This window comes from Alosa sapidissima, chromosome 21 (genome assembly GCF_018492685.1).
Source record: "Alosa sapidissima isolate fAloSap1 chromosome 21, fAloSap1.pri, whole genome shotgun sequence".
Taxonomy (NCBI): domain Eukaryota; kingdom Metazoa; phylum Chordata; class Actinopteri; order Clupeiformes; family Clupeidae; genus Alosa; species Alosa sapidissima.
The window spans coordinates 12,382,747-12,403,132 of record NC_055977.1 but is presented as its reverse complement, the minus strand read 5'-3'; the positions used below and the strand labels follow the sequence as shown (position 1 = coordinate 12,403,132).

Genomic DNA, 20,386 nt, shown 5'->3' with positions numbered 1-20,386 from the left:
AAACAAGGTTTTTGTGAAATGTGACATTTATTGACACATGGGGTGCAGGGAGAGAATTACTTCTTCTTGGACACACCAACGGTGCGACCACGACGACCGGTAGTCTTGGTGTGCTGGCCACGCACACGCAGACTAAAAGAGAAAGAGAAATATCAGAACAATGAGAATTAGACAAACAATTAAGCAGACCATTAATGGAGCTAAGCTCCGCTCATCCATTCCAGGAAGAGGTATAGCTCAACCACTATTTAACAGCATCCACATAGGCCCCCGACTAAACAAAACTGCCTAGTGCCTATAACCAATAAGTCAACGGTTTACTGAGCAAATTAGAAAGAAACTACATGTTAGTGGCTGTACCTTCATTTAACAAAAAAAAGGACATTTCTTTCCATCATGCCACGTTCGCCTCAAGCCAAATTTCTATGTTCCTATATTCCTATCTGCTCAAGCAAACATTATAAGAAATGCAATATTCAAATACAACACACTTGCTTTCTGAATTCAAAGAGTAATTCAGCAATGTGTTTTGAGGATAATTTGTAAGGGGGCATTAAAAAGGTGGGAATAACGGGAAGAGATTCCAAAGGGGAATGCAGATGCTGTTTAAGGAACACTGTTCGTCATTAGACTAAACTGCTGGCAAAGTGGTAAAAAATGTAGAGCAACCAGTCTGGCTTTCATTTGAATACCTCGACATAGCAACAAGACTGGTCACTTCATGTACATGTCCAGGGAAGTTTTGCCGTTTGCTCTACAAGCCATCATAAGACCACCAGACTATTGTCAAGCTTAATGTGCATATGTTTTGAGTAGCCGGTCTAAAATAAGCAGGAAGATGTTTGAGTTGGGGCCTTTTTTCCCTTATGCAGATCTAGATCGTAGGGAGTGACCGGAAGCTAATGGGAGGGGAAGACCGTAATGGGACTAGGACATGACAGTGGGTCAGGAAACAAACCACGGTCCCTGTGGGCCCTTGCACCCAAACATAGCTGGGATGCTGCTGCCCGCAGGAGACACTGTTTTACCACTTCAGAGGCCACAGGAGTGTTGAGATTTGAAAGATTTATAAATAGAAAAACAGCTCTTACCCCCAGAAGTGCCTGAGACCACGGTGAGCCCTGATTTTCTTCAGTCTCTCCAGATCTTCTCTCAGCTTGTTGTCCAGACCGTTTGCAAGGACCTGAAAGCCAAAGGATACCATGGTTGGTCACCACTGAGTGCAACACAATTCATGCTTGTGATTTTTCACAAAGGCATAATGTAATAATTCAGCTATTCAATTTAAGCTAACAAATCAGATATTTTGAAATAAGGCAAGTAATAGTATACCAAATGGGCATGCATCTTTTCAACACACCATTAACCAGTGGTGCATTTTAACAGTTGCAAACAGAGTAAACTGGGAGTACATGGACACATACCTGGCTGTACTTGCCATCCTTGACGTCTTTCTGTCTGTTGAGGAACCAGTCAGGGATTTTGTACTGGCGGGGGTTCTGCATAATGGTGATGACCCTTTCAACCTGTTAACAAAATGTAATCAATTCACAATGTAGAATATACATGTATTACCCATGTAACACTACTAGCAAAATGGCATCTTGCACGTTCATTCAAATCACAACGAACCATACCTCATCCTCTGTGAGTTCTCCAGCCCTCTTGCTGAGGTCGATATCAGCCTTCCTCAGGACGACATGGGCATATCGTCTACCCACACCCTAAAAGAAAGTATCCCACTTGTGAATCAGTGTGTATACCAAGATAGACCTCAAGCAAGAAGGCAACATGCTACACTATGGACCTACTATTTGCCTAAGGATGAGTAAGCTTACCTTAATGGCTGTGATGGCGAAGGCGATCTTCCTCCTACCGTCAATGTTCGTGTTAAGAACACGAAGGATGTGCTGGAACTTCTCAGGAATAACCAGAGACTGAAAGACCATACAACAATGCATTAAAATAGTCAGCCCTCCTTCATATGCACAAAGTTTAATGGCTCCCAGTCGGCTAACTGTTTGATCTATACGTTCAATTCCCCAAGGAAATAGGAAACCAAGCAACTATTTGAGCTGTCTCGAGTCATTTGTCCGTGGCGTGACCACATTGTAACTTTATGGGACGACTTGAACTACAAAAATTCCAGCATGGCAAGTCAAAATGCATGCTGGCTCTCAAATCGATGGCAAACCAAGCCGGCCAGCTAACGTTAACCTAGCATCGCTAGTTCTGTAAAGGCCAATATTTACCTAGGGGGTACAGTATTTATGACCCTTGAGTATGCATTTAAACATTGGTTTCACACCGACCAAGAGGGAAAACCGACACAAGTAATACATGTTTCGGAGAACCAGAAAGCCTTTCTTGAGTCAACTTTATTCCCATGCTCAACAACGACGCGGGCTTGAATATCATAGGGTTGCTAGCTGGCAACTCCAGGGTGTGTTCCTACATTAAATACCTAATCTGTCCAACAAATATCGCATTCCAGTAGACAACAATTGTATTTAATGATCATATTCGAGTCGTTTCTTTCTAACAAAACACAAACAGAAGCAGATGAATCAAGATATTCATTTGGTTATAGCAGAAGCTAAATCTCACACTCACCATCTTGGAAACAGGTTCCGTTCAAAGAGGAACTTCAAGGGCTCTCGCGAGAGTTTATCCGTTGACTTCTCGCAGGAAATGAGTCCACCCTTTATAAATTGCTCGTGTAACATACAACCAAAAAATGTTCCTTGTCAATATTAACGTAGACAAGCTTAAAAATAAAATCATATCCAAACAGTGTATGGTGAATTCCTTTGCTGAAGTGTTGTGTGTAATATTGTAATTTAATCAAGCATATCTTACTCATGGGTGTCAACAGCCACAGCAAAGATCCTTGATTACTAGCTCCGCTTTAACCCTCTCTGGCCACAGTGTTTCTGAGGATCATCAAACCGTGTAGCACCGTAGTTCGTTGTAGTTCAGACAAGAGGAACTATGGCGGAGGCGGTGGTCAGTGGGGCTAGGTCTGATGTTATCTCTGGTGAAAGCTCAACAACTAATGCAATGGCATATTTGCAAGATGAGGTAAAAAACGATTCACTACGCCAAACGGTCTTCTATTGTGGTGCATTATTTTAATTTATATAATATGGTAGCACAACTGGCAGTGGAAAGTCATGCTAACAGGTTATTTCGGCTAGTCCAGCAGTTGTTTGGAAGGGTGACTTTAGGACAATTTTGTCCTAATTACATTGATTGCTAATGTTACTTGCTGCTTGTTTGATTGATTGAAATGAAACTACTAAGCATGTTGATATATTCTATGAGAACGTGAAACCCCATACACCTGTACGCCATGGTCTAACTTACTAATGTTTTTAGCTAGTAGCTAGCGGCTGAACAAAAATGACATCCAGCTACGTTGTCACTTCCTAGTTTCATAATCACAATTTGCTATCAGTGACATTTCATGCAGCCTCAAAACAGTGGAAATCATACAAATAGTGTTTTTTTCCACGCACCACTTGACTTCTGCGAAATACAATACAATACAATTGCAACAGTAAACGTAGAGGTAAACATGTCCAGGCTGTTGTGTACAGCAAATTGAAATCGTGTTAAATATGAAACCAGATATGTGGTAATATGTAAATATGTGACCAGACGTCCTCTTTTGCCCGGACAAACCTAAAAATGTGTCCGGGCGGAATTTCAAAGTCGTCCGGGATTTTGTTTATTCTAGCCTCAAACGTGTTTACAGCGAATTTGCATTACTCTCTCTTTCATTCATGTTTCATTCATGGCTAGCCTATATATCTATGTCTTTCATTCACATACTAGTCACGCCCTCCCCCTACAGTTCGCTTTGCATTGAGTGGAAAGTGTAGGGTGTTGAGCCTGGTCGCAAATAAAGGTGCCAACGACCGACCTACAGGTAGGCTACACAATATTCAGCAAAGCATCGAACGGCAGCGAGGGGTGAGATCTCATCAGCTAAAGTGACAGAGTTTTTCGACCTTAACATTACGTCTCCAAAAACATTTTGATGGCACATCAACTCATAACCATAGACTGTAAAAAATATAACATGACGAACACTTCTGCCATTGTCTGAGCGGCCTTCTCTGGACGATTGCCGACCTAGCAACTTTCTAGCTTTGGGTAGGAAACTGCACTTTGGTTATCCCTTTAAATTGCCTTTAAGGGATAGCCTGCACACTGACAACAGCAGATATCAATAATCCTCTATCTAGGCTACTGTAGCCTATATGCAGGTGAATTAAATATGTTGGCATAACATAAGGGATAGATGTATGCCTATTTCTTTACAAAAAAAAGATCTAATAATAATGGATTGAAAAGAGGTAGGCCTAATAATAGACCAGACACGATTGATTAGATATAAGAAAATGGACAACATATCCACATCAGTCCCCATCAACACAACTGTTTTCACAGGCCAGGATTATTAAACTCGAAAGCATTATAGAGCTAGGCTATTGTAAAAGATTCAGTTTGTATTTTCAGAAACACCTTGGATCAAATTTAGAGATATGCAACATTAAAGATGTTAGTGTTGGGCCGGCCAATCAAGCTCATTATCATACATAGTCACCATGTCTGTTGACCCCCCCCCCCCCCCCACTGAAGTGTCCTCTTTTTCACAAACCCAAATCTGGTCACCCTATATGAAAGATCAATGAATCTTTAGAAGTAAACTTGTCTTTACAAGGTATTTGGTGCAAAGGCATCATTTGAAAGGGTTTTCCTGATATATAGCAAGAAAAGTCCTTCTTTCTTTAGAAAAAGGCCAGTGCTAATTTCACCCATGTCAACAGAAACCTGATTCGGATCTGGTTCCTGCACTTAACCTGGGTGACTTAGACTTGACCACTGATGAGTTCATCTTGGATGAAGTGGACAGTAAGTTTTCTTTCACTTGTACTTTATACACACTACGCACACCTGTTTAATTAGGCAGATATTTGTTGCTAACTGTATTTGCTTTACAGTACACATCCAGGCCAATCTGGAAGACGATTTGGTAAAGGAGGCCCTTAAAACGGTACTGATTGCTTTTGAATTCTATTCTATTCTAATTGTAAGCGTTATAAAAATGGCCTGAAATTGAAGAACCTTGATTTTGGTGCTCCTCTAACTCTTCTAACTAGGGGGTTGACCTTCGGCAGTACTCAAAGCAAGTGGAAGCTGAGCTCCAACGCATTGAACAGGCCTCAATCAAAGACTGTATCCTTCATGCATCAGTTCACTTTCTCTCATTGTGTAACTGTTTTGAGCAAAATGTTTCACTGGTTCAATGCTAGGTATATCAGACAGGTAGTACTCTAAATTAGTCATCTGGTTACAATTATATTTTGAATGAATCAATTTGCCAGTTTTGTACCAATGACCCTTGATGAAAGACTGATAGATATTAAAGAGAGCCAGAATATTGCATCTCTTCACAACCAGATAACGGCATGTGATTCAATACTGGAGGTAGGATATTCACCATGATTTAATTTTGCTTTTCTGATTATCACGGAGAGCAGAGTGGTCTTTTACTGTGAAGCGCTCTCCAGTGTTTCCCACAGAATCGAATTCTATTTGTGGTGGTAGGTTTGCAGAATTAACTTGAATGCAACAGTTTTTAACAAATTAGCGCAGCGTGGTTATGATGCTAACCAGATTTAAGCACAATTTAGCACAACCTGGAAAATCATTGTGTGGTGGTCAATGTTGATATTGTGGTGGGCCGCCACAAATAAGTCAATGTATGGGAAACACTGCTCTCTTTTTCGTTCTGTCTCTCACTCACTCTCCCTCCCTACCCCGTCCTCTTCCAGCGCATGGAGGAGATGTTGAGTGGCTTTCAGAGTGACCTGTCGTCCATCAGCAGTGAGATCCAGACGCTGCAGCAGCAGTCTGTCAGCATGAACATGCGCCTGAAGAACAGGCAGGCTGTGCGGAGCCAACTCAGTCAGCTGGTGGATGAGCTGGTGGTGCCGGGAGCCATGATCTCGTGAGTCCGCAATGCAAAGGAAAGAGGGAGGGAAGTGAAAGGTGGAGGTGAAGGGTAGCCTCATAGATTCATTTCTCTCCTGTTACTCGGTGTTCACCTAAGATGCATATCTTTAGATCTGATTTATTTAAGTGAGTCCCAGCCAAGTAAGCAGCCAAACATGACACTCCATCACAATGAACAAGCCTATCACTTGTAAACAAACAAAAAAAACTCTGTGTAATAACCTCCTCTTTATATTCATGACAAATCAAGTCAATGACTTGTTATGACGGGGCATACATCTGTTAAAGTCCTTAAAGCCCTGAGTTTATGTGCTGATCAGTGTTCTCAGGTAGTCAGTCACAGTATGCTTGTGTTTTCTTTTTTTTCCTAGTGTAATACTAGACAGCCCTGTTACCGAGCAAGAGTTTATGGAACAGCTGCATGAGCTCAACAACAAGATCAACTTTGCCAAGGAGCTCAGCTTTAGAGAGACCCTGGCCTGCTCTGACATCCAGGATATTGTGGACAGACTCAAGATCAAGGTGAGCGCAAGGAGTTTTGACCAGAGGTGAATGGACAGAGTGGAGCCCTTTGAAGAGGTGTAGAGCCTGTTCTGTAAATGTCTGTCTGAAATGGAGCAGAGGTTCACTGCTTCCAACAGCATCAATCACACTACAGGTTTATTGATCCACACTTCAGCAGCATGCAGACATACAATAGAGCTCTGAAGTATAAGTATAAGTATATATACTATTTTGATCCCGTGAGGGAAATTTGGTCCCTGCATTTATCCCAATCCGTAAATTAGTGAAACACTCTCAGGACACAGTGAACACACAGGAGTGAAGCACACACTAATCCCGGCGCAGTGAGCTGCCTGCATCAACAGCGGCGCTCGGGGAGCAGTGAGGGGTTAGGTGCCTTGCTCAAGGGCACTTCAGCCGTTCCTACTGGTCGGGGTTCGAACCGGCAACCCTCCGGTTATAAGTCCGAAGTGCTAACCAGTAGGCCACGGCTGCCCCAAGTTCGCCTACAAGAAGTACCTAAAGCTGCCATATTTGCCCATATAATGAGATCCGGGTGTTAATTGAAGCTAACTACCTATGGCAAGTTGTATTGTAAGTTAGCTGTGGGGTAGCAAAGATCAAAGTGTGCTGTCTTCACGTGCCGAAGATCAGAGTATCCACTCGAAGGCAGAGGACAAAACTGTGTAGAGCAAAATGTCTGCATTTCCGATTTCTTTGTCCCTGCAAGAGTTTAACAGGTGCGATAATTCAAAATCCCCATGTTATTTTCCCATAGATAAAATATCAAGATACCGGATCTTCTTATATGGGCAAAGATGGTAGCTTTTTGTAGGGGAACTTCAGAGGTCTATTCATGTACCTATAAACTCAATTCAGCTACATTTACACCCATCACATCACTCAAGCTCCTGCCTAGTTTACACTTTTGTTGTGTCAGTTCTCAGCCAGAAGAAAACACACAGACAGGTTCTCATGAACTAGAGCGTTTTGCTGTTGATTATCTTTTTAATTGATTTTCAGACCATATGGGTTTAATTCATGTTTACATTTAACAAGTAGTTTTTATTATCAGGTAGTGTTTTTTCCAACAGGGGGTACTTTTATCTAACAGAAATAAAAGTTTTCTGATATTGCATGCTTGTTGTCATTTATTATGTGCTAAGTTTTAAGACAATATGCTAATCAGTTCTGTCTCGGAGTGTCTTAATAATGCTAAATACGTTTCTGTGCATCTGCGAGGCCTTCTCCTAATTAATTTCCCTGTGTTTAAACTAGCCAATAATTGTATTGAGGTATGCAAAAAGATGAAATACCTTGGTCATTGTATTGCAGATGATATGAATGATGATGATGACATATACAGACAGTGTTGTAAGTTATATGCACAGGCAAACGCCATAGCACGTAAGTTTAGTTACCTTTCTAGTCAAGTTAAAGTGGCTTTGTTCAAAGCTTACTGCACACCACTCTATACTGCCGTCTGTGGCCTTCTTACAAAAAATCCAGCATGCAGAAGTTACAAGTTGCCTACAATGATGCAATGCGAATTTTACTCAAGGTTCCCAGAGGAGGGAGTGCTAGTCAGATGTTTGTATCTGTAGGAGTAAGCACACTGAAAGCACTTTTAAGAAATTTGATGTTTAAGTTTATGCAACGTCTAGATGAGTCCACCAACAGTATCATGGTGGCACTCAAATCCCTTTGTGAGCTGCTCCAGGTACACATCCAGACTGAGAGTGCATTGGCTGAAATGTCTGTATGTATTTTAATTGTTGTATTTGTTTTTCTTCTTGTTTGTCTGCTTGTTTTGTTTTGTTTGTTTTTATCTGTTCTGTCTTGCGTAGCTTTTGGACATGAGTCTAGCAATTAAACTGAATTTAATTGAATTAGTAACATGAAGGTCATATCTGGGGTCCCCCCTTCAGGCGGACTTGTTCCTCTGTGACATAGATTTAAATGCCCAGATCACGTGTTCTGTATCCACAAGTTGTCCATAGATTCAAACAATGAATGAGTCTGTTGAGTCTGGATAAGAAGGGGCTCAGCCGATGGCCATTTGGACTTTTTGACCACAACAACAGCTGTTTAAAAGGTGCTGTATTTGTTTTGCAGGCAGTGACCAAGATCAGAGAGTTCATCTTGCAAAAGATCTACTCCTTTAGGAAGCCTATGACCAACTACCAGATCCCTCAGAACAACCTTCTCAAGTACAGGTACAGAAGTGTGCAACTACCAATGAGCTTTGGTCTGTATCAGTTTTCAGTTGTAACTGTCAATGCACTTGTTTTAATTTTTTTTGTCCTTTATTTTACTTCATCAGGTTCTTCTATCAGTTCCTACTCGCTAATGAGAGGTCGGTTGCCAAGGAGATCAGAGATGAATATGTGGACACCATGAGCAAGATCTACTACAGCTACTTCAAGTCCTACAGCAGTCGCCTCCTCAAGGTCCAGGTGAGCCAAAAGGCAGATGATGGAAATGTGGCTGTGAGCCTCAAGGGGGCGCCACATTCAAATATAAAATGCTAAGGAGAGCTTCTGAAAAGCCACGAATCACCATAGTAAAAAGGTGCAATTTTGTCTGAAAGTAAAATAGTATTTGTAATGCTTAAGGCTTTTTTGCCTTTGCTCACATTTGTAGAAGTTGTCCCCTAAATGAAAGATTTCTATAAGTTTTAAAGAAAATGTTACTTAAATGTCAACACATCTCTGACACTTTACTTTTTTCATTCATAATATTTTTGCATCATTTCTAAGTATGAGGACGTGGCAGACAAGGATGACCTCATGGGTGTGGAGGACACAGCTAAGAAAGATATCCTTTCACTCAGACAATCATCATGAACATTCCAGGGTTGTTTATTTGACTTTGTAAAGAAGTTTCACTATGTTGTACACATTATAGTTTTATTGTGTGCAATATTATCGTGGACCAAATGACTGGATAAAAAAGGGTTAAATTATTATTTTATCTATTATTATAAATTATTATTTATTACTTTATCAGGATAATGCATTTATATCTCAGTACCCAGTGATTTATCCTTAACAGCTGAGCAGGTTTCTTCTCCAAGCCATCCCTGAAGAGCAGGAACACCATCTTCACTCTGGGTCAGCGGGGGGCAGTGCTGAGTCCAGCAGAGCTGGAGGGACCCATCCTCATCCCCCACACCGCTCAGAGAGGAGACGTCAGGGTAAGCACACCACTACCTCACAGTTCCACACACCACTGACACCTGGAAACCTAGACCTTCACTCTCTCTCCCTCTCCCTCTCTCTCTCTCTCTCTCTCTCTCTCTCACACACTCACACACACACACACACACACACACAAAGAGGCAGAGCTAGACTTGGTCATGCCACAGAGCACACTAACAGCAATGATTGCTACTGTTATTATGGAAATTAGATATGTATTATCTGCTTTTAAACCAGATTAAATAACACATAATTATATATGCATTCCACAGCTAACTGTCAAAATTACACAGTTACAGTGTCAGATTTGAATTCAGTCACAGCGTACTATATACACAAAATTGTGTGTGTGTGTGTACAAACGCACTGTTTAAACATAGGTATATATATATAACATACTTCCCCTTTCCCATCTCCAGTACCCTTATGAGACGCTGTTCCGAAGTCAGCACTTTGCATTGTTGGATAATGGCTGCCGTGAGTACCTCTTCCTGTCTGACTTCTTCATGGTGGCTGGCAACTCTGCACTGGACCTCTTCAACTGCATCATGGGAAAAACGCTCGGCATGTTTCTGGTAAGACCAGGTCACCTCTGTGGGAGGGTGCAGAGAGTGAAATTCACATGTGGTATGTTCAGCAACATGCGCAGGAAAGCCATGTTTAAACCTCTAACCCCAGGACACAGCAATGGATATCTGGGCCCTTGATAGCGCTGTGCAAGTATCTGTGTCTGTCCCTAAATCTACCTGCCTCAGTCATTGCAAGCGCCTTTTGATTAATTAATCACCACTATGTGGATACTGTTTTTAGAATTGATTTAGATTTAGTGTTAGTTAGTATAATTTGTATTTTAGTATATTTAGTATATTATTTATCTTCTACTGTCCTTATTGCTTAGTTGTGTTTTTATATTATATACTTTTAATTACTTTTTCTGCTGTTAGTGAATGTGTGTGTGTTGTCTGTATGCTAAAGTATCTATCTATCTATCTGTCTATCTATCTATCTATCTATCTATCTAAATCAACTAACCTTTGGCCTGAATCATGAACCAGTTTAGGTAGAGTTCAAGTCTATCTAAGGTGACGTCATTGGAAAGGTCTGATTTACAGATACATGCTTTTCAGACTGTGGTAAACTGGGGGAGGATGAACTCTGCCAGGAAGGTCCTAGGATGCACAGTAGGGTGCGAAGAGTGTTGAACGTTTGGGCTCCTCAAAAAGGCATCTGTGGTTTCTGAAGAGTGTGTGAGAGTACATGTGACATGGTGTGATGCAGCATCAGTAGGAGGTGTGATCAGTCTCACCCCCCCACCCACCCCCCTCTCATCATTGTCTTTCTTTCTGCTTGCCATCTCTATCTCTGCAGAAGAACATCTCCACCTACGCATCGGACTGTTATGACAGCATCGCCGTGTTTCTGTGCATCCACATCATCCTACGGTTCAAAACAATCACGGCGAAGAGGAATATTCCAGCCATGGACAAGTCAGTTCATACCACACACCACAAACACGGTCTCAGTTATGTAACTAACTGTGTGTCTGTGAGGTGTGAATCATCTGAGCAACATCAACATATTAATGTGCATGGGTGTTTGGTTTGTGTGTGCGTGTGTGTGCAGATACTGGGAGGCAGTACTGGAGCTACTGTGGCCAAGGTTTGAGCTCATCCTGGAGATGAACATCCAGAGCATTCGCAACACTGACCCTCAGAAACTGGGCGTGCTGGACACAAGACCACACTACGTAGGCATACGCACTACACTGTTTAAATCTGTGTGCACAGCCAAGCACCAAACCACATTATGGGCAAATACCATAATTCTTTAGTTATTGTTGGTCAAATTCATTAGACTCACTCACAGACTCAGTTTAACAGCCTGTTTCACCAATTACATGAATTCGCATGACTGCAGTGCTTTAAGGACCATACATATTTACCTCTCACTGTTTTTAATATAATATACTGTATAACCATATAACACAGGAAATATGTACACCAGGGGTCTCCAACCTTTTTGGGAATGAGGGCTATCTGAAGACCCGAAATCATATGGAGGGCTACTCATTTGAAACAAACAGACCCTCAACCCTTTTTTGCGAGGGTAGTCCTCCTAAATAATAGGCCTATGTGATTTTTACTTTTAAATTATCAATATTGTGTAGGCCTATAAGTCTTTATATATTAAGCAACTGTACATAATGGGTGTAAACAAAAGCTTCTAAAGGAAAAAAATCTACCTCAGTGAATTAATAATTCATGCATGAAAGGGTTAATATCAATATGCAACACTACCAACATTTTTGTCCAGTTTATTCATTTCAAAGTTTGCATGGGGAATCTAATCTATTTTTTTTTTTTACAAAAAAAACCATCTTTTTGTGCAATTAATAATTTGGGTTACAATTTGTACCCAATTTATACCCACCCACCATTATGAATTCAGGGGTTGTTTAAGTTCTGATTTCAGTGTACAATTCGGTTTTAACATTTCAATAGTAATCGCCCACACCACCCTAACATAATGAAGACTCCTTTTAAAGTTATTGCACACCTGAAATCACCCCATGATCTGACAAAAAAAGCTAATGCACAGTCCTGCCCAGTCATGCATGCCACACGATTTTCAGCGCTATTATACAGCAGTAGCCTACGGAGGAGAAAAGGCCTGTGAGCTAAAACAATTGTTTTTCAGTCCTTGCCCAATCACGCAAGAACCGTATTTGACGAACATGGAATGGCCACAGAACTTTTGCAAAGATATGCTTCCATTGGCTACGCCAGACGAGCAAGTTTTTTCCCCCTTTACTGTCTATGCGTGCGAGCAGCGTGTTTGCGCTCCGTTTCCGTTGTTTAAAGATTGAATGGGAAACGGATTTGGAGCCAAAGGCTACATTTTAACGCAGCTACAATTTGTAAGGTATCACCAATATCAATTTAATGTTACAGATGATGGCTACATACATTCTTAAAATGGTTCTGGTCTAGACTTAAATATCTATTGAAAACTTCACAATGGAGCGTGTTTTTAGAGCGTGATCTGCAGGCGACCTGTTGGCTATTTTTAGAAGGTGCGCTGGGGGCGCCTCATAGCCATCCCGCGGGCATTTTTGTGCAAAATACACATTTTTGTGTTTTGTTTTCTCTATCTTCTAGTTGTATTCTAACAAAGAGAATGAGAAATAAATTAATATTGCTAAAACAACAAATATAAAGGGCGCCCTAAGACTTTGGCATATTACTGTATATATTTTAAGACTATACTTGCATTTCAATAGGAATTCTCTATACAGTACATATTGTCATATCACAAAGATCCCAGTGTTACTATTCTTATATACTTCTAATAAAATAAGAATGAATGTGAAACTGTTCTCTATTGTAGATCACACGGCGCTATGCTGAGTTCTCCTCAGCCATCGTCAGCATTAACCAGACATTCCCCAACGAGCGCACTCATGCCTTGCTGGCTCAGTTACAGGTATGCCAACTCTTCATAAGGCAGCTCTTTCTACCGCTCGCAAATGATAGCACTCAGAAAGATCCCTCCCAAACATAACCAGCTGGTGGAGGTGGAGCTTTTGGGTACTTTTGGGTGCATATCTGTGTTTATTTGCATACGTTTCATTTGTGTGTGTGTGTGTGTGTGTGTGTGTGTTCAGGTTGAAGTGGAGAACTTTGTCCTAAAGATGGCTGCGGAGTTCCCCTCCAGGAAGGATCAACTCATTTTCCTCATCAACAACTACGACATGCTGCTCAGTGTTCTGATGGTGAGGCTGTGGCTAGTTTGGAGTATAGCCTGTAGTTGCTTTTTTTCCTTCTCCATCTCGGCCACCTTGACATCACTGGAAAGTACCTAAATTTGAGTCCGTTAAAGGTGGCATTTTAGAAACTACCTGAAATTGTTGACAGTTTGGGTTGTGATGAACCACATCAAAGCAAGCACTTATCTGTATCTTTACATGTTGTGTGTGCACATGCATCTATGCATGGGCTGGTGTTGCAGGGATACATGATGCTCACCTAGTCCTAGTACTTGATTATCCCCAAAACAACCCCTTTTGACCGTTATCTCATCAGCCTCTCTCTCCGTCTCTTACTCTCCCTCCCTGGCTGGCTCTGTGTCTGTATCCGTTTCCCCCGATGGTTTCAGGAGAGGGCGGCTGATGACAGTAAGGAGGTGGAGGGCTTCCAGCAGCTTCTCTTGGCCAGAACTCAGGTGAGCGCAGAGGTCGTTCAACCAAAGCTGGTAGTAATGCAGAATATTATTGAAGACAGAAAATATGATATGAAATATTGTGTGTTAATTCGTATATTGTTTATGTACTAAAAATTGATGGAAGCTTCAATTGTCTCCACAATGGTCCCTTTTGTGTGTGTGTGTGTGTGTGTGTGTGTTGATTAGGAGTTCATAGAGGAGATTTTGTCACCCCCCTTTGGTGGCATGATTGCGTTTGTGAAAGAGAGCGAGGCTTTGATGGAGAGAGGTCAGCTGGACCGGCTGAAGAATGATGAAGGTCTGTTTTGAAGGTTTTTAAGGAAGACCTACTCAACTCTGCACTCTAATGTGTTCTCATCTCTATATCCACTTTTGTCTGATTTTGTCTGATTGTACCCATTTTCTCTCTCACTCTATCTTTCTTTCTATATATCTCTATCTTTCTCTTTCTGTCTCTCTCTCTCTGCTTCTGTCTCTCTCTCTGCTTCTCCTTTTCTCTGCAGCTCGGATCACTCAGCTGGTGAGGGGTTTTTCCAGCACCTGGAAGCAGTCAGTGGAGGCTATGAGTCAGGATGTCATGAGGTCCTTCACCAACTTTAAAAACGGCACCAGTATCATTCAGGTAGAGCAATCTCACCCAGCACAGCTCATAACTGACCTTCTCTCTCTCTCTGCTGTATTTGGCTTTCATTAAAAAGGAGAACACAGTGACCATAATTTTAATGTTCCTATTAAGATGTTCTGTATGGTGGCATTTTAAGATCCTTTAAAAACGCAAAGGTGCTATAAGCGATGTAACGCGGTTTCTAAGCTAAAACATTTTTTGTTAAATACAGCTAACATCAATTCGCTAGCTGCCTGTGCCCTGAATACACTGTAGAAAACGCAGTCTCCGTAGACAGCCGAAGCTCCAAAAACGGCCACAAAACAACTTGGGCCAACCTTGCCCATAACAACATAACAAATTGTTCCAGCAAATCACAGACGAGATGCGTGTTTGGGAGAGTTTCAATTGCACGGGAGGGAGGGGGAGGGAGTAGCGAGCTAGCTCTCTGTTTCGTTTGAATGTCAACAGAAGTGACGTTACCCTGCATCACTTATAGCACCTTTAAGGCTTAATGAAGTCTTACCAACTAAAAGGGCTTCAGTAAATGCCTCTGATACACAAATGGATTGGATCTGTCCCTTGGGCTTTCTGATGTTGCCTTCTGATGTTGTGCTTCTCCCTCCTCTCCACTAGGGGGCTCTGACTCAGCTCATCCAGTATTACCACGGTTTCCACAAGGTCCTCTCGCAGCCGACGTTCCGCAGTCTGGCCGTGCGCTCGGAGCTCATCAACCTGCACCATCTGATGGTGGAGGTGAAGAAACACAAGCCCAACTTCTGATCAACGGACGGACTAAAAACCTGTAGAGCTGAGCTCAGCCAGTTTGGTACAACAAGGAGCCAGGGTCAGTGTGGCCTGGGTCAACAATCACTGTACCCATGAGAACATATCCGGGGATCCAGAGGACTGTTAGGGCTCGTAAACTGAAGCTGCACTCTAATGACCATTTCCTTGTGGTTGCGGGGTCTGAATTCAGAACAAGGTGCTGTTGTATACCATTGAAGGGAGGCACTGCTGGAAAATGTTAACACTGGATAGGAAGGTACCTTTACTTGTATGGAAGTTTCTGGCATGTAAAAAAATGGACATATAATGTGTATATATGTGCTTTGTACGTACACTAAAGCATTCCATATGTTTTAACCATGGAAAAGTTGGAGCAAGACTTTGAAAGCATTCTAATGGGTATTCTATTATGATTAATATATTTAACTTATGCAGATAATTGTTGATTCTTGTTGTGGTCCCATCATGTAGTGTTAATGGTGGAAGTCCTCTATCTGGCAAAAAAGTAAATATCTTGCTGTTGAAAAAACTATTCTGATTATTGCTTTTATCTGTTGCAAGAATGCTGTGCCTGTATACACTGTTAGGGAGACAATAAAGTGATTTGAACTGATCTTCAAAAAACCTTTTATCAGTTCAGTTCTGTACAATTTGCAGTAATAAATATTATGAGATGTGAGAATGATTGTACATATAACCACACAAGTACACAAGCACAGTCCTCCTGGTTTGTAAAAAGTTGCTACAACAAAAAAACTCAGATAGACCAGTTGACTTGCAAGTGTCACCCATACACTGTCCCCTTAAATCAAACACAACAATGGTTCTTTTTTTTCAACCAGATAACTCCACTACAGACAATCCACATATTTGTACCTGTTGTGTGGTATGTCTATGGTGAGCTGACCTTCATATCATACTTATCTGACCTAACTGTTTCCAACACATATGCACACATTATTCTGCTGTCAACTATCCCACTGTGTCTTTCATGCTGTCTGTTCCACACACTACATACATTTCATCAAGTTATTCACACTACATGACATCAGAAGTCAGTTATGTTAACAAAAGGATGCACAGATAAAAAAACAAATAGTCTTACATTCACAATACTTTTGCAGAATTTGCTTATGCAAGTGGTTTGCAGCTGGTGTTCTCCATTGATGAATGATCTGATCCTGAAATGTTCTTTCACTTCCACCTAAAGGTGATTGTAGGATGCTGAGAAGCTGAGCTGCTGCAGCACAGACAGTCTACAAGATGTGCAGTAAAGACAGAAAGGTAGTGCACTACTGGAACAGAAAACAGCATGGCACTCACCCCCAATCAAATGAAATAAAGCATAAAGCCACAGAGCAAGAAGAGGGGGAGGCCTGGATAGGACCTGCTGCCTGCTGATCGGTCTGAGGGGAAACAGACAGGGAGAGAAAAGAGACCTGTCAGTGTTTGGCCAAATCCATGACTTCTCTGTGCCAGCCAAAGACACCACCATCCACATGTTGTATTTAAAAGGTAAAGTCCGGGTGTCTAATCCCATACACTTTGTCAAATTCCACAAATTGCAAATGGACAAGGTGTTTTAAAGCGCAAACGTTAATGAATCATCTCAATACTCCCACACGAGACACGATTGCTATAAGTAATCCATGAGAACGTTGCTTTTGGACAGGCTTTGAACTTTGCCTGCCATTTCAGTTAGGGCCCTATGTGGCTGAAAGATACTGCATATTTGCTGTGTGATGTACATTTTTACCATAATGACCAAATGTGCTTACCCTCAAGGAATTGCCTTTTCTGTTGAGTCTGTTCTGGCTTGTCAGGGCTAGGTTCTACATCACAAAAAGACAGACTGGATAAACAACCAGTAAAGGCTGCAACAGTTCCACAAATAACATTCTGTCTAGTGGTATTCATTCATTTTTCTGAAGCAGGCAACATCAATGATTCAGAAATTACCTTTTTCTAAATGTACACATTGTGATATGAGAGTAGTGGAAACAATGGAAATAAATAGCCAAGACTTGTTAGTGGAGTGGCCACTTCATCTGTATTTAAACCATACTGTATATTGAGCTCACAGGACCCCACAGACAGCACTGTCCATTGCCAAAAGGCCCAAAACTGAGTTCTATCATATCTGCTTGGCACAATGCCATGATCAACTGAACTACAAGTGTCTACAGGGCATTTCTCACCTGTTACTGTGACCATCACCGTGCTCAGAGCCAATCCATTTTCATCCAACACACGGTAGGTGCCCTCATCGTTCCATGTGATGTTTTCAATGACAACCGTCAAGCTGCCTTCCCTGGCCCGGGGATGCTGGGTCATCTGGGACCCTTCCCCTTTCTTCTTCCAAAGGACATCCCACTGGGAGAGCCTCCGGGGCTGAAACACCACTTGCTTGGCCTGAGGAGTGTAAAGCTCCAGCTCCAGGTCCCTCCCCCTCTCCACCGTCTTCTTCAGCTTGTGGTCTACAGAAACGGACAGAGGAAGAGGGGTAGAAAGGGATGAGAGACATGGAATACCTTTTAGAATATAAACTGCCTGCATTTTGGCCATTTGGTGCATCCGAAGGGACGAAGAATCGTGCTTGGTACTAAGAACTATTCAGACCTTCTTGTGATCCTTCAGGCTTGAGTTTTACAGTAAGACAATTGTACCATACAATTTATCCTATGGGAGCAGCATGTACCAAATACATACCATTTTGCTATTTATTAAATAGTTGTCACTACAACTGTACCACTTTGTTAGATGACCGAAACTCTTGGAGTGGACAAGTGAAAACACATTATGATAATACTGACTACTGATATAAAATGTTTTTGTCATGTGGTGTCAACGCTGGTGACTACGCCGCTCCGTCTGGCATTTTTTGTCTTATTGTCTTTTTGTCAATGTCTTGTATGTGAAGCGCTTTGGGTTGCACTTTGTGCATGTTAAATGCGCTATACTAAATAAAACTGACTTGACTTGACTTGATATTACCAAAATGAACCAGTTTGCCACATTTGTTTAAAGATGTCCTTACCCCTGACAATGAACTGAACACTCTGCAGCAAAACCTTCCTTTTCACTTTCGTATTGCCAACCACCAGGTAGCTTTCGTACACGCCAGAGTCCGTCAGCCGGACGTCTTCCAGAAACAAAGAGCAGTTGCCTTGTTCCAGCATTTGCTGGGGCACATTGGCTCGTCCCTCATACCCGTGGCCCTGAAACTTCTCTGTGCCCATGCCCTCAAACACTGTTTCCGACGTGCTCAGCCACTGTATGTAAGGAGAGGGTGGAGACCGGTGAAGTGAGGAGACTAGGCAGGGCAGCACTGCAGACTGCCCTACATCACATGATGTGGAGATCATCGAACCCTGGATAGAGGAACCTGTAGGGTGGAAACACAGGCTGTTTTCTCATTGGCGTACTTTATGTTGGTCAGAAGTACTGATATTTAAATATAGGCTAAAAGAATAATGTTGGACAGCACACTTTATTATGAAAGCACAAAACGGGCTTCAAAAAGTACACACACTGATGGATGGAAAAGTACTCACAGACAGATAAGACAATCCCAAGATACAGTGGTAGGTTTGAGGTGGTTGAGTTTGAAGGGTGGTTGGTCATGTCTGATCTGGTCAGGTCTATCTTCCATCAATGTACAGGTTTGGCGGTTTAGAATCCAAAAACACACTGAGCTAAATTAACTTCCCCCATTAATGTCCAGAGTGGACGTGTAAAATTCCCTTTACAGCACGTACTGTAAAGTCCAAGTTAAGCAAAGCATACTGTTATTGTTATTATAATGATTTTTGCGTTTCTTTTCAAAGACAACTTTAACTTTCAATTATGACATGATTATGTGTAGCCACTTTTCCCAAGAGGTCTCACTCTAAATATCAAGTTGTTGCCTCTTATAGTAGGCTAGCCTACTTAAACTTTGTCCCTTGTCCTTAAACAATTATTTTTAGTTAGATAGATAGATAATGGGTTAAGGCCTGAATAGAGCAATAAATAATCCTTAATTTTGTGCAACCTATAATTCTGTTGTCAAAAAACTTAAAACCCCACAGTAGCATTTAATTTCCCATTTTGCAGGCTATATCCAGCTGCTTGTTTCGTCTGTCTTTCTTTCTTTCTTTGAAAACCACTTGTTAATATTTTCAGCGGTTGACAATGTAAAGCTACCTGAAGACATATATTTTTTCTTTTTTTTACACTTCAGGAAGTGGTATCGTTTCTTTACATAGATATATATACAGTATGTGGTTTCTTTGCTAGACACAATTTCACCGTGAGAGCTGGGACGGCCCCGCCCGTACAGCTTCAGCGAAAACGAGAGCTATAATGCTCAACATCAACTCACTCACTCAGCTGCTCACTCCGCATTGGTAGGCTACGTGCATGCTGCTATGGGCTTACCAAACACAAACTATGTATGTTCAATGCATGACATTACCTTTCATTCATTTCAAAGGTGCGGATAGATCTACAAGTCCAAAGGATTAGGTCACATGGAAACTATGTTTAAACTGGAACTTGTTTAAATGTCAAGTCTAAATGGTTGTCGACCAGCTTCAATGCATTAGCCTATGTCTAAATATGACAATGCTGAATATTGATGGAACAATATAACCACTATCTCTATTCCTAACAAGTAGTAGGCTAGCCTATGCTTCTTTGCAGACTGTTGTGCAGATTGCCCGTGACTGCCCACTGTTTCTTTCATGGAGCGCCTATTTGTATTGCATATAGCATGCACGAAGGATGTTGTTTCGCGCCCACGACCATTTTCCTTGACTTTGATTTATTACAATTGTCATAAATTGCTATAATGTAAGTGTAAAATACTCACCCAAGTTGTGCCCCACTGTCATGGGATGTGATCTGCAAGAGGAGAGATGAGAGACTGAGCCGAATTACAGACATCGTCTTGAGTCCCCACGAAGGAAAACGAAACTTAGCAGAAATAGAAACTTACAGACAGCTTGCAGTTCATTAACTTGTCAACAAAACAATTAAGCTGTCAGGAATTTCAACCTTGTCC

The 20,386-nt window shown here is 41.6% G+C and overlaps 3 protein-coding genes across 8 annotated transcripts; 1 reads left to right on the top strand and 2 right to left on the bottom strand.

Moving 5' to 3' along the window:
• Nucleotides 1-8: 8 nt before the first annotated feature.
• On the bottom strand, nucleotides 9-2,717 carry rps18 (ribosomal protein S18). Its single transcript, XM_042077405.1, has 6 exons — nucleotides 2,614-2,717; nucleotides 1,839-1,937; nucleotides 1,638-1,724; nucleotides 1,425-1,526; nucleotides 1,092-1,183; nucleotides 9-132 (listed from the first exon to the last, which is right to left on the bottom strand). The coding sequence occupies exons 1-6, from the start codon at nucleotides 2,614-2,616 to the stop codon at nucleotides 57-59; spliced, it is 459 nt and encodes a 152-aa protein (XP_041933339.1). The 5' UTR covers nucleotides 2,617-2,717; the 3' UTR covers nucleotides 9-56.
• Nucleotides 2,718-2,925: 208 nt separating this feature from the next.
• Nucleotides 2,926-15,955, top strand: vps52 (VPS52 subunit of GARP complex). 2 transcript variants are annotated; one of them, XM_042077394.1, is made up of 20 exons: nucleotides 2,926-3,081; nucleotides 4,836-4,920; nucleotides 5,010-5,062; nucleotides 5,169-5,244; nucleotides 5,429-5,496; nucleotides 5,844-6,019; nucleotides 6,396-6,546; nucleotides 8,644-8,744; nucleotides 8,852-8,984; nucleotides 9,288-9,345; nucleotides 9,591-9,724; nucleotides 10,148-10,303; nucleotides 11,097-11,215; nucleotides 11,352-11,475; nucleotides 13,116-13,211; nucleotides 13,393-13,500; nucleotides 13,884-13,949; nucleotides 14,136-14,247; nucleotides 14,453-14,571; nucleotides 15,190-15,955. In XM_042077394.1, the coding sequence occupies exons 1-20, from the start codon at nucleotides 2,992-2,994 to the stop codon at nucleotides 15,334-15,336; spliced, it is 2,172 nt and encodes a 723-aa protein (XP_041933328.1). In that variant the 5' UTR covers nucleotides 2,926-2,991; the 3' UTR covers nucleotides 15,337-15,955. The 2 variants fall into 2 exon arrangements, with proteins under 2 accessions (XP_041933328.1, XP_041933330.1); XM_042077396.1 differs by lacking the exons at nucleotides 14,136-14,247; nucleotides 14,453-14,571; nucleotides 15,190-15,955 and having other exon boundaries at nucleotides 13,811-13,939.
• lgals17 (galectin 17) lies at nucleotides 9,374-20,371 on the bottom strand. Of its 5 annotated transcripts, none has more exons than XR_006026233.1 (8): nucleotides 20,196-20,371; nucleotides 18,897-19,011; nucleotides 18,380-18,727; nucleotides 17,541-17,819; nucleotides 17,121-17,174; nucleotides 16,666-16,748; nucleotides 13,754-13,998; nucleotides 9,374-10,320 (listed from the first exon to the last, which is right to left on the bottom strand). XR_006026233.1 is itself a non-coding variant. In XM_042077403.1 (7 exons), exons 2-6 carry the CDS (start codon nucleotides 18,964-18,966, stop codon nucleotides 16,672-16,674), a joined length of 828 nt encoding a protein of 275 aa, XP_041933337.1. In that variant the 5' UTR covers nucleotides 18,967-19,011; nucleotides 20,196-20,371; the 3' UTR covers nucleotides 9,374-10,320; nucleotides 16,666-16,671. The 5 variants fall into 5 exon arrangements, 3 of the variants coding, with proteins under 3 accessions (XP_041933337.1, XP_041933336.1, XP_041933335.1); XR_006026234.1 differs by having other exon boundaries at nucleotides 13,754-13,976; XM_042077403.1 differs by lacking the exon at nucleotides 13,754-13,998.
• Nucleotides 20,372-20,386: the final 15 nt, after the last annotated feature.